This window comes from Oratosquilla oratoria, chromosome 1 (assembly GCF_046742065.1).
Source record: "Oratosquilla oratoria isolate Oo_2021 chromosome 1, ASM4674206v1, whole genome shotgun sequence".
NCBI classification, from domain to species: Eukaryota; Metazoa; Arthropoda; class Malacostraca; order Stomatopoda; family Squillidae; genus Oratosquilla; species Oratosquilla oratoria.
The window spans coordinates 7730990-7746087 of record NC_134777.1 but is presented as its reverse complement, the minus strand read 5'-3'; the positions used below and the strand labels follow the sequence as shown (position 1 = coordinate 7746087).

Here is a 15098-nt window from a genome sequence, read left to right as displayed (position 1 = left end):
ACATTCTCAGCCAGCTACAGGATATCGAAGTGGGAAGAAGTGGATGAGTACAATAAATCTCTACCAGACCACTGTAAGTCTCCCACCTGGAATAGACTTACCCAGAAAGGAGTAGTCCTGCCCCTGTCTCGCATCTTTTGCCCCACGAGGCTCCAAGGGAACTGCTTACACCGCTTGGCTGTATGAGTCAAACAAGCAGTTCTTTGAGGAAACACACATGCAGCACCCGGCCCCATCTACATTCCATCCTTGCTAGGTCACTAGCCTAAGAAGGGACCTTGTCGACTCCCACAATGACCAACCTGCACCTAAGCCAGCTGTGTCAGGAAGGACAACAGTTCTTTGAGGAACACACATGCAGTGCCAGCCATACATTCCATTTTGGGTAGATCAGTGACAGGATAATTTAAACAAGTCATAAAACATACTCTCTGTATTTGAAAACATACAACACTCCCACACATTTGCTCATTCATAATAGGTACACGATATATCAAAGAAGGAAGTGCTATCTGCATTGCCTGGAGTTTGAGCAGCTTTATTGATATATTTTCTGAATTTCAATGTCTCCTTATCCCGATACACCAAAGCCATGGAATTGCTCTGGGGAACCACTGTTAATAACTGCAAAGGAAAGAGATAATCTCTGAATCAAGGACACATCTAAAAATAGATTTAACTTGTATTTCTACATGCATACATATCACACACACACACACCTAAACTTTCCTCCCCTTTATATGGAAGGTAGCCAAGTCAAGCCAAGCACCTAGACTGTCTGTCCGAGCAGTGCTGTCTCCCCAAGGAATGCCACAGCCGAAACTGGGTTTTCCCACAAATTCTTTATAGAGTGTATGTTGTGTTGTTTGCGTGCATGATTGTGTATAATGCAGTCTTCCATTATGTGTTGTATGGTATGGGGTGAAGTGTTACATCCTGGGGGAGATGGGACTGCTCGGACAGACAGTCTAGGAAACAATAACAACAACAACTAATTCCCCTTCCATCCACCACCTTTGTTTACCTCATATCTTACGTTCTCATGGATAAAGGGTCATCCCTGTCTTTTGCCCACTGCCCAGATCAAATCAATATGTATATGTATAAGTGTGCTTAGTGGCACACTTATGATCTTAGACTTTGATGACACACTAACTCTACTCAGTGTAGTGTAAGTTTGGTATCTATTCCATCCCTATCATACTCCACTCCCCTCCACCCTCTTCCTTCCCTGCATCTTGCCCACTGCCCTGGGTCAGAGGCAGTGTCGCAAGGCACAGCACAGAAAAGAAGATCCTTTTTTTCCCCATTTACAGTTTTTATGCCTTTGTTTTTTGGCTACCTCCCTTATAGGGGGGGAAAAAGCCTTTGGTTTAAATATGTATGTACAACTATTCTTAAATGACCTGTCATCCAGGAGGAGCCAAGGTAAGAGGGAGGGAGGGGGGTGGAAAGGAGTGGAGTATGTGGGGATGGAATCGGTGGGAGTGGATTTTATGCCTTTGTTTATTGGCTACCTCCCTTATATATGCATGTATGTATGATACAGTACATACATACATATACCAAAGGCTTTTTCCCCCTTACAAGGAGGTGCCAAGATAGGAGGGAGGGAGGAGGGTGGAGGGGAGTGGAATATATGGGAAATTAAATAAGTGGGAGTGGTTTCTATGCCTTTTTCTTGTTGGCTACCCCCCATGTAAGGGCGAATAAGCCTTTGGTATATGTATGTACAAAGGAGGTAGCCAAAAAGAAGGCATAAAAACCATTCCCACCCATTCCATTCCTAAATACACTCCACCCTCTACCTTCCCTCTTTATGTATACTGTGTATGTACATATAACTATTTTACTTCCATTCCTATCTTTTGCACTTTCCCTTGGCCGATAGATTCCTCTCTGGCATCAAATCCCCACTTTACCTTCTCCATCCACCTCATTCTTGGTCCTCTCATGTTTGCTCTGTTCAACTTTCGTTTTCCACATTTATTTGCTAATCTTTCCTCATTCTTTCATTCCACATTCCCAAGACATTTTAGCACTCTTTGAAAACAGTTCTCAATTCAAATCCATTACTAACCTCCTCATCCTCATCCTTTGCTACATATGATGTGAACCCACCAAATTCCTCTTTCCAGTTATCCAGCTGTCCAAAGAAAATAAGCGTATCCAGGGCATACTCGGTGCCAGCTGGGTCATGATCATGGATCAAAGTATAACAGCCAGGACTCCATCTACGTACTTCACAAGCTAAGGAAGGTTTACCTGGGAAATACAGCTTATGTTAATAAATACCACCAGACAGGTAGTGCATTACCATAAATGTGTTATTGTCAATGTGTTACAGATTCTAATTTTCTTCAGAATTATTTAGATAAGTGTATTACCATAAATGTGTTACTGTCAATGTGTTAAAAAATTTAATTTCCTTCAGAATTATGTAGCTTAAAAAAAAAAAAAAAAAAAAAAAAAAAAAAAAACTCAATAAAATAATACCTAAACGACAACATCAATATTCCCTATTCTAAAACATAAAATAACCAGAGCTGGGCACTTGTATTACTGCATTAGTAAGGCACTACCTGTCTAGTGTTAACGTGCCCAGCTCTGATAAATACATACAAAAGCCCTTTACCCTCTATAAGAGGGTGGCTGGTTCAAAGCATACACCCACCTTACACCCATCCCATATCCACCCAAAAACCCATTCACAGTCCCTCCAATTTGTTAACTAATCTTAATTATGACTCCGAATGATACAACATCTTGCTTACAGGGTTCGGTCCAGGTATAGGTGATTTTACCTAAGTTCATGTACAAATAATTGTATTTGTACTTGAAAAACATTCAGGTTACTTGTGATATGCTGTGGTTTAACGTCACAAACTCTCCCCTATTGGAAGGCTAGGATGGTGCCCCACACAGAGGACTTTATACATACATACATATACCAAGGCTTTTTCCCCCTTACAAGGGAGGTAGCCAAAAAGGGAAAGGCATAAAAACACTCCCACCCATTTCATCCCTAAATACACTCCACCCCCCTCCCACCCTCCCTCTCATCTGAGCACCTCCTGGATGACGGGTCATCCCTGCACCCTGCCCACTGCCCTGGGTCAGAAGCAGTGTCGCAAGACACAGCACATCCACAGCAAGGCCGCTTCATTTAATCGGCGACCCCCCCTCTCCGTCCCCACTTGCATATAAGGAGAGGACGGGGAGAAATCCCTTCGGGCTGCGTCAAAATTTACTCACACATACTACTCCACCCCCAACCTCCTGCCCATTCCTCCTCATGCAATCACAACATCATCCATATACAACCATTCTCCACTCACCTCTGTCTTCCGTCCTCTCCCTTCCTTCCTCAACAGACATTCCCCTCTTCCCCAAAGCCCCCTTCACCCCATCCATCCACCTCATCCTAGGACGTCCCCTCATGTTCACTCCCTCCACATCTGCCTTCCATACCTCTTTTACTAGTCTTTCTTCACTCATTCTTTCCATGTGTCCAAACCATCCTAATATTCTTTCATCAACCCTATCTCCCAAATCCTTTTTCACCCCTGTTCTCCTCCTCACCTCCTCATTTCTCACTCTATCCAGCCTAGTAACCCCCACCATACTTCTCAGACTTTATACCATGGAATTTAATGAACCATGCCCTTGGTTCAACTCCTGCCACTGGGTTAGTAGAATCAAGGGCATGGTTCTTTAAATTCCACGGTACAAAGTCCTCTGTAAGGGGCACTGTCTAGCCTTCTGATTGGAGGCGTTTGTGATGTTAAACCATATCATATCACAAGTACCTGAATATTTTTCAAGTACAAGCATGGTTATTTTGCTATGTACTTCAGTTCAAGTTAAAGTACATGTCATTGTACTTAAGTATATATGTACAAGTACTGGGTGTAATAAAAAAGAATCATGTCACTGATTAAGCATCATAACACTCAATGTACCCAATAGTATCATCTCAAAGTTTGCGAGAATCTATATACAATATATAACTTTTGATTAAATACAATGGACTTGTTTGTACTTGAATATATTTCATATTCTTCAAGTAATTTGTGTCTAAGTACAAGTACTGCTCAATTCTTAAACTTCAAGTTCCTGAAAATATGTATTTAAGTCCTAGGACAAGTACACGTACTTGAATCCAACCCTGTTTGTGGATATATAAAATATATTTTGATAACATTAATATAAATACTTTTCTCAGCCTGTGCATCTTCCTCTTCTTCTTCAGAATCTGAATCTTGCGGTGCAAGTTTGTGCAGGTGAAGTCCTGTTAGCTGTGACAGAATCAGGAACATGGCTTCTGAATGCAGGAATGCTAAACACCTTTGTACGATATCTGCAACCTTGGTCTGTTTCACACTCTGTTATGAAAGATTTAACTAAATTTCTATAACGATGATGATAACAGTTATTGCAATAATAATGAAAAATGTCCTTTGTCTTTGAATTATACCAAATTCAATTAATTCACGAAATGTTATGTATCTACTGAAGGAGAATAGATTGTAACATACATCAAAGCCTTATAATTCTTATCATTGTACCCTTTTCAAGAAGACATGCCTTGCAAAATTATCTATGTTAGCACACTGAGTGAAGCAAAGAATAAATGCAATAAGTCTGAACTTTATTGTGCCTACTGGCCATTTTCAGTCTCCTCTAATAACAAATAAATCTAATCATTTGGGGAGATGGAATACAAATCATCCCATTTGGCCCAAAAGCATTCCTATACTGAAGCATCTTGCTTTAAACTAGATTGAAGTCCAACAAATTGCTGTTGAACACAAATGTCTGTAAATGAAAAAAAGTTTTACTCTTACCTGATAATGCCGTTTGTTAGCAGGTCCCTTCCATTTCCACTTCAGGGATGGATCACACAATGCCGCTTTAACTTCCTCGTACTTGTCCTTGGCCAAAAAGCTCTCTAATTCAATCTCCGAGTCCTCCTTAAACCTCCGTCTAATTTCTTTTTGACTTGCCATGTCCAAATATATTGGGTTGATCCAAGAGTAGAGTTCTTCTTGCTACAAATGCCAAATTATATTTCTACAGTGAGTAGTAACCCATTACTATCCAAGAGCCAGAAGTTATTATAATAATAGCAACAACAAGAATAAGAATAATATAACAATAAGAGTAAATACATTTACTTTTTTTTAGGAATGTTCCCTGTGGGGCTACAGGGAGAAGGATACCTGGTCCCAATCCCTTTTTTCTCGCCTCTTACAATCCAAATGGAAATATTTGGTGGCAGTATTCTTTTGCCCCCACTTCCGGGTATGTAGGCGAAAAAGGAAATGAATATTCAGAGAAATTGTACAGGACAGTAACAAGGGGTTGGGGGACAGCATAACGGAGGGACAGTCATAGTATAAAAGTGTCATCATTTCTCTATGAACAGAGTTTTCCTCTATCACAGACAAAATGATGTGTGGCTCTGGTCCGTAGGGGCACCCCATATAGACCCTAAAGTATCAACTGCATGCTACTTTGCCACAATAACATGCAGCCAATACATCTAGGAGGTGCTAAGATAAGAGGGAGGGTGGAGGGGAGGGGAGTGTATTCAGGGATGGAATGGGTGGGAATAATTTTATCCCTTTTTCTTTTTGGCTACCTCCCTTGAAAGTGGGAAAAAGCCTTGGTATATGTATGTATGTAAATACATACGTATATCAATGGCTTTTTCCCCTTTACAAGGAGGTAGCATAAGTGAAAGGCATTAATCCACTCTCACCCATTTCATCCACACATACTCCTGGATGACAGGGTCATCCTTGCATCTCACCCATTGCCCTGGGTAGTCAACTTGGGAGTTTCCACAACTGAAGGTGCTGCTATGTCTGGCCTGCATGAGACTACACTGCCAAGATCCCGAACAGCCAGAGAAGATGCCCCTCCAAAGGAAGGGTTATGATCACAAAAACTGTCCAAGAATCCTGCACATAGGCACATTATATCCCTGCCTCTCACAAGAGGTGTGGCCATGAAGGTCCAGCGCCTGGTCCCACCCGGGGGCTGTTACTAGGTTCCTCAAGACCACAGGTCCCCTGCAAGGGAGACCTGGGGGCAATGGATTGATTGATTGATCTATACAAATATTAGTAAGTCCTCTGATTGCCCAATAGCTCACCTCAATATGACCTGGAGGCTTAAGTAAACTTCTTGGTTCTTGATACTTTGGAGGTCTCACAATATCTGGTCCATGGAACCAACCATTCAGACTCAAACGTAACTTATCCTTGGATAAAACTTCTGCTACCTGCAAGTTAAGAGAAATAAAAAATAAAAAATAAATAAATACAAATAATAATACATACATACATATACCAAAGGTTTTTTCTCCCCTTACATGGGAGGTAGCCAATAAAAACAAAGGCATAAAAACCACTCCCACCCATTCCATCCCCATCACACTCCACCCCCCTCCACCCTCTTATCTTGCCACCCATGGAATGCAATAAAATTGGATATTTTCTTTACAAATACCAATGAATCTGTAACACAGAAGTGAAGCTTAATGGTACAATAAGAGTCCATACCTGATGAAAGGACGTAGGGGAGACCTCAAAGAAAGCAAAAGAGTTCCATTTGGGGTGAAGAGACTTCACAACTTTCTTGGGCTGTGCATTATCTGAAGACCCAATTAAACTTTTTACATCATAAACATAGTTTATCATTAATCCATAAAAAGAAGTATTCTATAATCATACATCTTTTTGATATTAGCTTTACAACAGAACTCTGAATATTACTACACCATATGCAAAATATTACAATTTCATAACACCATAACGATAAATGCTAATGTGAGTATTTCAGTAAATATCTTCTATCTATCTATCTACATATCAAGAGCTAGTAGCCATAACGATAAATGCTAATGTGAGTATTTCAGTAAATATCTTCTATCTATCTACATATCAAGAGCTAGTAGCCAAGTCAAAAGGCATATACCCATGCCCAACCATTCCACTCCCTAAATGTTAAGTAAATAATGTAAACATTTCAAAATTCTCACCATCAGTGTTGAACAGTTCAAGACATCCACCATCCTCATGTGTCCAGTCCTTGGTAAGATAAAGAATATAAGCAATCCTTCTTCCCTCCAGTTCATCATCATGACAAAGAAGATAATCTGTAGTTTTGCAATGATTTCAATAGTCTTGAGAGGTTAATTATCATACATTCTAACCAATAATTGTTTTGTGCATTGTGAAAGGCAGTCCATAAGAAATATCTATGGCAATATATTAATTCTTGATCAGTGATTCTTTAGCTAAGCATATAAGTAACCGGTGAAAAATATATACTCTAATTGTATGCATGTACAGTATGTATATATATGCAACACTCAAGATGGCTGGAGAGATAAAAAAGAATAAAGTAAAACAAGTAAATCAGTCTATGTAACTCAAATATCTCACCTGTATACCCATACTGTGAAGATCCCAAATCTATTTTGTCATTCAAGGGAATTCCTGTCATTTCTGTCAACCACTGACGGAAATCTCCATAAATAAAAGTTCTCAAGCTTGACAGGCATGATGAATTCACTTTCTTCAGATCTACAGTCTGTCTGAACTAGTGAACAATAATATTAGCCGGATAAAATTTGAAAATTATAATTATTCAAGATCAGTATTCTATCATGTTTATGTAACAACACATACTAATACCAAACCTTATAAAGATCATTGTTCTTCTCCACATAATTTAATTCTTGAAGTTCCCGGAGTGCACCTTCAAGCACATTTCCGTCTTGAAGAAAATCCTCAAAAAAGCCACAGGTGAAAGGAGAGTTTATTATTTCAGTACCTATAAATTCGAAAGTTTAATAATAAGTTCTGGAAGAAATACTATATACAACACATAATTAACTGATATTTTCTTAAAACTTAAGGAGTATAAGTATATTTTTGTGCAACTCCTGATAATAAAGTTCCAATGAGAAAACCCCAATAGTAACATTTATCATCTCTATGATCGAAAGTCATAGAAACTGCCAGTGATGAACTGGGTCCTGATCGTGTACATTTTCCACTCTTGAAAGAGTATTTTTAGTTAGCTCAATTTTCCACATTAGCCACCCCATCATATAATTTTATGAAGAAAAAATAATAAATTAATTAATCAAAAATCATATACACAAACCTGGATGAATGTGTTTATCTTTAATCCTCCAACTTTCAATAAATTGTTCCTTAAATGTAGAATCAGTGTATTTACTGTTAAGCCTTACATCTTGTTGCTGTTCACTGTGACCATTGCTACTTTTCTTTATCTTCCCTTTCTTCTTGTCAAAATTATCAGATTTTCTTTTCCTCTTCTCCATACTACCATCCCAACTTTCTTGTTTCCTGTCCGATGCTGACATTACTGCACAGAATTATCAATCTGGAAAGAAAACAAATCAATAATGGATTTGACTGCCTTGCAACTCACAGCCTTAAAAAAGCCTACAGCAGGGGTTCCCAAAGTGGGTTCCGTGAAGCTAGGCTAGGGGTTCCGTAGGTCGTAAGCTAAAGTTCACCAGACATGCTTACTATTACAGTACAACTTACTATTTTGAGTATAAAGTATGTCTGTTTAAAATAAATTCATTTTTCAATATAGTATGTTTTATTTTGGGTTCCATTTTTTTTTTTAAATAATGTCAAAGGGTTCCACAACAAAAAAAGTTTGGGAACCACTGGCCTACAGTATTCCTTGGGCTCTCCCAGAGTCAAGCCAATGCCCCAGGTTTCTCTTCCTCAAGACCTGCATCCCTGAGGAATCTGGACACAGCCACTGGGTTTGCTTACAGGTTACTCAGTGAAGAGATTTTGTGGAGTGGCTGTGTAAAATAACACAAGATTTATCTGGGAAGAAATGATGAACTACTGTTTACATTATGTAAATGTAAGGCTGTTCCTCTATCACCAGCCAATAAAGATGACAGTAGCAATTACGTGTTACCAGCTCTGTCTTATATGAAGTGGTGGAAAAAAATTAAACTGAAGAAGAGAAACTATTAAAAGATATCTTTGATCCAGTCTGGTTACCAGGTGTCAACCTCCTCCAGATGATGACAAGTGTTGAAATTTGCAGGATACAGGGTTTTCAGGTGATTTACTAGGTAGCTTTCTGGTGTTTTACTTATGTATGATGCATTTTCTTAGGTTGCTTGGGGTGGGAGGAGCATGTAAGTAATGTAAAAGAAATGGGAAGTAGTCAACTATGGTGGAGGTCTCCCATTACCAACCATTCATATTCCACAAAATCTGGTATGCATACTGATAGGTCTATGGATGTGTTGGTCACTGTTTGAAGGTGTAAAGCTGTAGGCTGATTTGTGTTGTATAGTGGTAGGCAGTGCATTGCTAGTATGGAAACAGTTAACCTTGTGGGGTAGTGGTGGTGTTTCCCTAGAAGGGGTGTCATGTATTACTGTACTCTAACGAAAGACAAGGGAAGGACAGTTGGGTAAGATCTGATAGTGTTTCTGAGGTAATGTCTTCTGAAGGCTGTATATATAGAGGCACATGGTTACTGGATGGTGTTGAAAAAGTTTGGATATAGTGGCTTTAAGAAAGGTGTGGTATGTGAGAGTAATGAAATACCTTTGCTAACAAGGGTTATTGTGCCTGCTTGTTTGGTTTGGGTAGGAGGGGGCAAGGTATCTAGCATAGCATTTAGGTGTGTGTGTGTGGGAGGGGGATGTGAATGTGCCTAGTTGTGTTTCTTGTAAGCAGATGTTCCTGGGTTTGTATTGCCGGAGAAGGATGCATTTTCAATTTGGGATAAGTCTTTAGCAATTCTATTGGATGAGAAGGAGAATAGGGAGGGATTGGTGATAGGAGTGAGAGGTGCTAAGAAAATTATTGTAATGGGAGAGGGAAATGGAAAAGAAATAAGATAAAATGAGGTGCAAATAGCTTTCAAAATGATGAGAGCAGGTAAGGCACCTGGGTCAGATGGGTGTCAAGTGGAATGTCCGAAGTAGGTACTGGTTAGTGAGGTTGTTTAATTTGTCTAAAAGGGTAGAGTGCCTAAGGGAAAATGCGAGTAGTATTTTCAGAGGGATCAGTTTGGTGAGTGTAGTTGGGATGTCATATGGGAGGGTTTTAATTGCAAGGCTTAAGAGAAGAACAGAGCCCGGAGTAATTGGTGAAGAACAGTGTGGGAATTCAAGAGAGGCAGAGAGGAAGGCTAAATGTGTTTGAGATGAAATAGCTGAGAAGTATGGTTGGGGTTACAATGTTGGATAGAGTGAGAAACAAGGTGAGGAGGTGAGTGGGGATGGAAAAGGAGATGGCAGATAGGGTTAATGAAAAAATATTGGGATGGTTTGGAGAACGAGTGAAGAAAGATTACTGAAAGAGGTGTGTAAGACAAAAGGTGGATGGAATGAATTTGAGGGGACAAATGGGGATGAGATGGAAGGGTGGGGTGAAAGGAGTAAGATGAATGTTTGTTGAGCAAAGAAGGGAGAAGGCAGGAGATGGGGGTGAGTGGAGTGGCTGTGTATAGATGAAACTGTGATGCACAGAAGGGATGGGGCAGCAAATGGGAGGGGGGATAGGGAGTTGTTATGTGTGTATGATATTTTGACACAGCCCAATGGGATTTCTACCCATCTTCTCTTTTTCTGCATGAGGGGATGGGTTGCCAATTAAGTGAAGTGGTTTTGCTATGGATGTCCTGTGTCTTGCTGCATTGCTTCTGACCCAGGGCAGTGGGTGGGATACTGGGACAAGAGGGTGGAGAGGGTGGCGGATGGGAGTAGAATGGGTACATGCTTTTTGACTTGGGTTACCTCCCTTTTAAGGGAAAAAAAGCCCTTGGTATATAATTTATTTTTTACATGTTGATAGAGAATGTTCATGAAATTATGTTCTTTCCATCTTAATATACTGTATTACTACATATACCTATAAATTTTAGATCCTTTAATAAGATCTGCCATGTCAAATGCCACACCAAGATCAGGCATGTGAGTGTGGTCTGGAGAGAGAGAGAGAGAGAGAGAGAGAGAGAGAGAGAGAGAGAGAGAGAGAGAGAGAGAGAGAGAGAAAAGGAAAGTTGTACGGGAGCAAAGCGACTGAGCAGGGGTTAAGTGTATGTGTATGGGGGGGGAGGTGTCCCCCTCCCATACACATGGAAATAATCCCAAACCATGAGAAAGCGCTCTTAAGTACGCAGAATTTCACACAATATGGAAATTTTACATGCCTGCAAGATCAAGCATAACCATTATTCCACATTTGTCAAAGTCTACTGTCCTTACTAAATCACTCATAACTGAGCACAGTTGTTTCTACTGAATGATTGTCCTTACACAATGATTAATTTTTGAGTACTCTACAACCTCATCTTCTTTCAGGTGTATTAATCAATGATCATCATGTACTGTTACATCTAAAATATTTGACGAGTATAACAAATCTGATACGGGGTATTGATCAGTTTGAGTTTAAGTCTTCTTGAATTTTTTTCTTTTTAATATGTAGATCTGACACATGTCGCATGACAGTAGCTCAGTTTGAAGCCAGACTAGACAAGCATTGGCAGGGTCAGGAACAAAGATTAGAACTTTCATGTTATTGCCCCACCACTAATTTTTTTTTTCTGTTGTCTTTGATTTTGTTTATCTTAGCCAGACTTAGGTTAGAATAGGTTAGGTTAGGATAGGTTAAGATAGGTTAGGATAGGTTAGGCTAGGTTAAGTTAGGTTAGGTGGGGCAATAACCTAACCTAACCTGTCCTGAGATAAACAAAATCAAAGACAACAGAAAAATAAAACAAAATTAGTGGTGGGGCAATAACAGGAAAGTTCCCAAAAATTAAATTATTGAGTAAAAATCAATACAGCATGCTACTGCCAGCCACAAAGTGTCCTGGCTTCCATACCGGAGCCATAAGCCCTTTAAATGAACCTCTTCTGGGAAATCATCTGCGAGTACTCTGAATATATCCCCAAAAACTTAAAAGATTCCAATAAATTACTTAACGGCAAATATTTCCTTTTTTTCCATGTTGTCAGTCTATTGACAAGGTAATACATTTACAGCCTGCACATAATGCAATAAAGTAGACTTCTCCCTATAAACTTGTCAATAACAGTACCTATCCAGTTAACTGAGCAAGCTGGTTAGGTGATGTTCACAGGATATGAAACAGCTTAAACCCATTAATTTTATTTTCCTACGAAGTTGTTCCCCAAACATCATTCCTTTGCTATGTAGGAAGTGCCGCTTTCATTCATGCGATACAATCATACACCATTTATGGTTATCTTATCTACCTAATAATTCCATCAAAATACGTACCCTACACTTAATTAATTGGTTCATCCCGTCCAAAGTTGAACAATGCTAGCTGGCTAATTTACAGACTTAATATGCACTAAACTTGAACAAGTTATTCGTTTTCATTCATAATTGAAGTCTGTTCATATGGCATCAACATTATATTTCAACTTTTCATGCAGTTATCTGGTTCAGTCAAACGCATGGAGGAACATATCCTTACCTTTTTTTCAAATATCTTCGTGCATGTATCTGGCAAACTATTTTTTTCTCTGAAGCTGCGTCAGTTGTTTCGTTCAACTGATGTATAAAATTAATCACAAGATATCTTGTATCATGCCATTGATATATCCGATCAAGTATATTTTGTCGTGTTTTCTCAAATCGTCGTCAAGGTATACATGCGATACACAGTAAAGCGGTGATCGTTTCAGTTACATGAAGAAGCAAAACAAAACCACACTTCAGTAGTTATATACTCGATCACAAACAGATTGTATCTTAACACTAATTTGATTAAAAAATTGCGGAGAAAATCCGCCGCACAAAAGAAAAATAATATGGCGTTTAGGTTTTGCTTGTCTCACATTACCTAATAGTATTCAGCTAATAATAAATGAGTTAATTGACTATAGAAATTCATACATTTGATTTTTATTTTGGCTGATAACATTCTTTTTTATTGTTTAATTGAAAGAAATCCCCTATCTTGATAAAAATATTAGCATAACCCATTCGCATATGCAGTATTGGGATAAGTGCATAATGCTTGGTGGCAGCACACTAGGGTAAAGCATACCACTTGCTTTTGGTACTTCGTTCGAGTAGAAAGACTTCGGTTACAATATTTTAGACTTCCGTAAGAACATCTCAATAATGTATCTAACATTCGTAAAGGTTTAGCTTCTCTCATTTCGTCTATTAGCCACTCACTGTACGACACAAAAATAATTTGACATTTGGAAATTTTAAAAACAAAAGATCGTAACCAAAGTAGATTCTGTTCAAACGAAGTAGCAAAAGTAAGTAGCATACTAACGAGAAATACCTTGTGTGCCGCCACCTTTTAATTTTAAAATTTCCACATGTCAAATAACTTGCGTCATATAGTGAGATGCTGAATGGCGAACTAAGAGGGACTTAGATCCGACTAGCACCAGATTCTATTTAGCAATTCAAGTAGAAACTGGTCAATAAGTATACCTGGAAACTTAACAAAGGTGCAAGAAGTATAGGTTATCATTAAGTCGTGGAACTGATGCTGAGGAGACATTTGGTATGATATCGTTCAAATTTTGAACAATTTCGCCAGCCCTAGCATATGCTCTCTGCTATGAATTAGAATGTCACTAACTTCATTAGATATGATTATGAAAATTACCTGTAAACTTGGTGGATATGCAAGTAATCAATGTAAACGTACTTAAAAAACAGTTAAAATCGAATTTGTAACGATAGTGCTTTCCACTACGGCCGTCAGTAGTGGAGCTGCCTTGTTAGGCGTTACGTGCTCTCCCACGCCTCCATTGTCACATGGAAATTCATATACATTCTACTCTGAAACAACTTAGTTGATAGACAAAGTGACTTTGATTTTATTACACAACGATCCCCTTCGATATATATATACATATATATATACATATATATATATATATATATATATATATATATATATATATATATATATATATATATATATATATACAACAATGAATGGGTCCCAGTGAACAGATATACATTTTTATCAACTTTATTTCTAAGCCATGAACATCAAGGGTTACTCGGGGAGGCCAGCATGCAGAAATTGAAACGTGGTACGGCCAAGGACTCGAACCTGGGTTAGCACGTGACAAGTGGGGGACTTTCTCTTCCCATTCGATCTCTCCAGGTTGTATGTTCTCCCTTGTAAACACCGATTTAAAATGTTTGTTCATAATTTCTGCCATTTCTATTTCCTCTGTGTATTCAACTCCTTGTCGTAGTTTCTCTAAATCTTGTTTGTTTTTCACTTTGTTATTTACAAATCTGTAAAATAGTTTTGATTGGTCTTTACATTTTTCTATGACATCTTTTTCGTATTTTCTTTTTATCTTGACTGCACACTTGTACATTTTCATTTCCATAACCAGTATATAGTTTCCATTTTTCAGGTCTTTTGTCTTTTTTCCATTTTGACCAAGCTTTTTGTCTTTTTTATCTTTCAACTCCCTACAACTTTTGTTGTACCAGCACTTTACAAATTCTTTTTCTTGCTTTTGTCTTGGGACATACTTTTCCACTCCTTCTTTACAAATTCTTGTAAATATATTCCATTTCTCTTCCACTGTTGTTTTCTCTTTGTATATTCTTTCCCAGTCTTCTTTTTGAAAGAATTCTCTTATTTCATAAAAATTTGTTTTTTCATACGTCAATCTTCCTTTTCTATATTGTTCATTTCTTTTTATGTATTTTTCCTCATTTAGTTCCATTTCAACCAATATGTGGCCACTTTTACTTATTGGTGTCTTATATTCATTTTTTCCACTATTTCAGGTCCTGATGTGATTAATAGGTCTAGTCTCAATGGTTCTTCTTCATTTCTATACCTAGTGTTCTCTTGAATCCATTGTGTCATTGTGTGGTCAATAATCATATCAAGTAGTACATTTCCCCATGAGTCTTCTCCGCCCTTTACTGTCATCTCTTCCCAGCAGACTTCTTTACAATTAAAGTCGCCCATTATAACTATTCTTCCTCCATTATCTTATTTAATGTTATCCTTGTGTCTTCTAACATACT

The 15098-nt window shown here is 38.5% G+C and overlaps 1 protein-coding gene across 2 annotated transcripts; it reads right to left on the bottom strand.

The window, feature by feature from the left end:
- Nucleotides 1-421: 421 nt before the first annotated feature.
- On the bottom strand, nt 422-12807 carry sud1 (Prolyl 3-hydroxylase sud1). 2 transcript variants are annotated; one of them, XM_076196355.1, is made up of 11 exons: nt 12541-12807; nt 8182-8424; nt 7712-7845; nt 7455-7611; nt 7049-7165; nt 6570-6661; nt 6161-6289; nt 4848-5051; nt 4217-4385; nt 2081-2265; nt 422-624 (listed from the first exon to the last, which is right to left on the bottom strand). In XM_076196355.1, the coding sequence occupies exons 2-11, from the start codon at nt 8402-8404 to the stop codon at nt 469-471; spliced, it is 1566 nt and encodes a 521-aa protein (XP_076052470.1). In that variant the 5' UTR covers nt 8405-8424; nt 12541-12807; the 3' UTR covers nt 422-468. The 2 variants fall into 2 exon arrangements, with proteins under 2 accessions (XP_076052470.1, XP_076052478.1); XM_076196363.1 differs by having other exon boundaries at nt 8182-8426; nt 12544-12807.
- Nucleotides 12808-15098: the final 2291 nt, after the last annotated feature.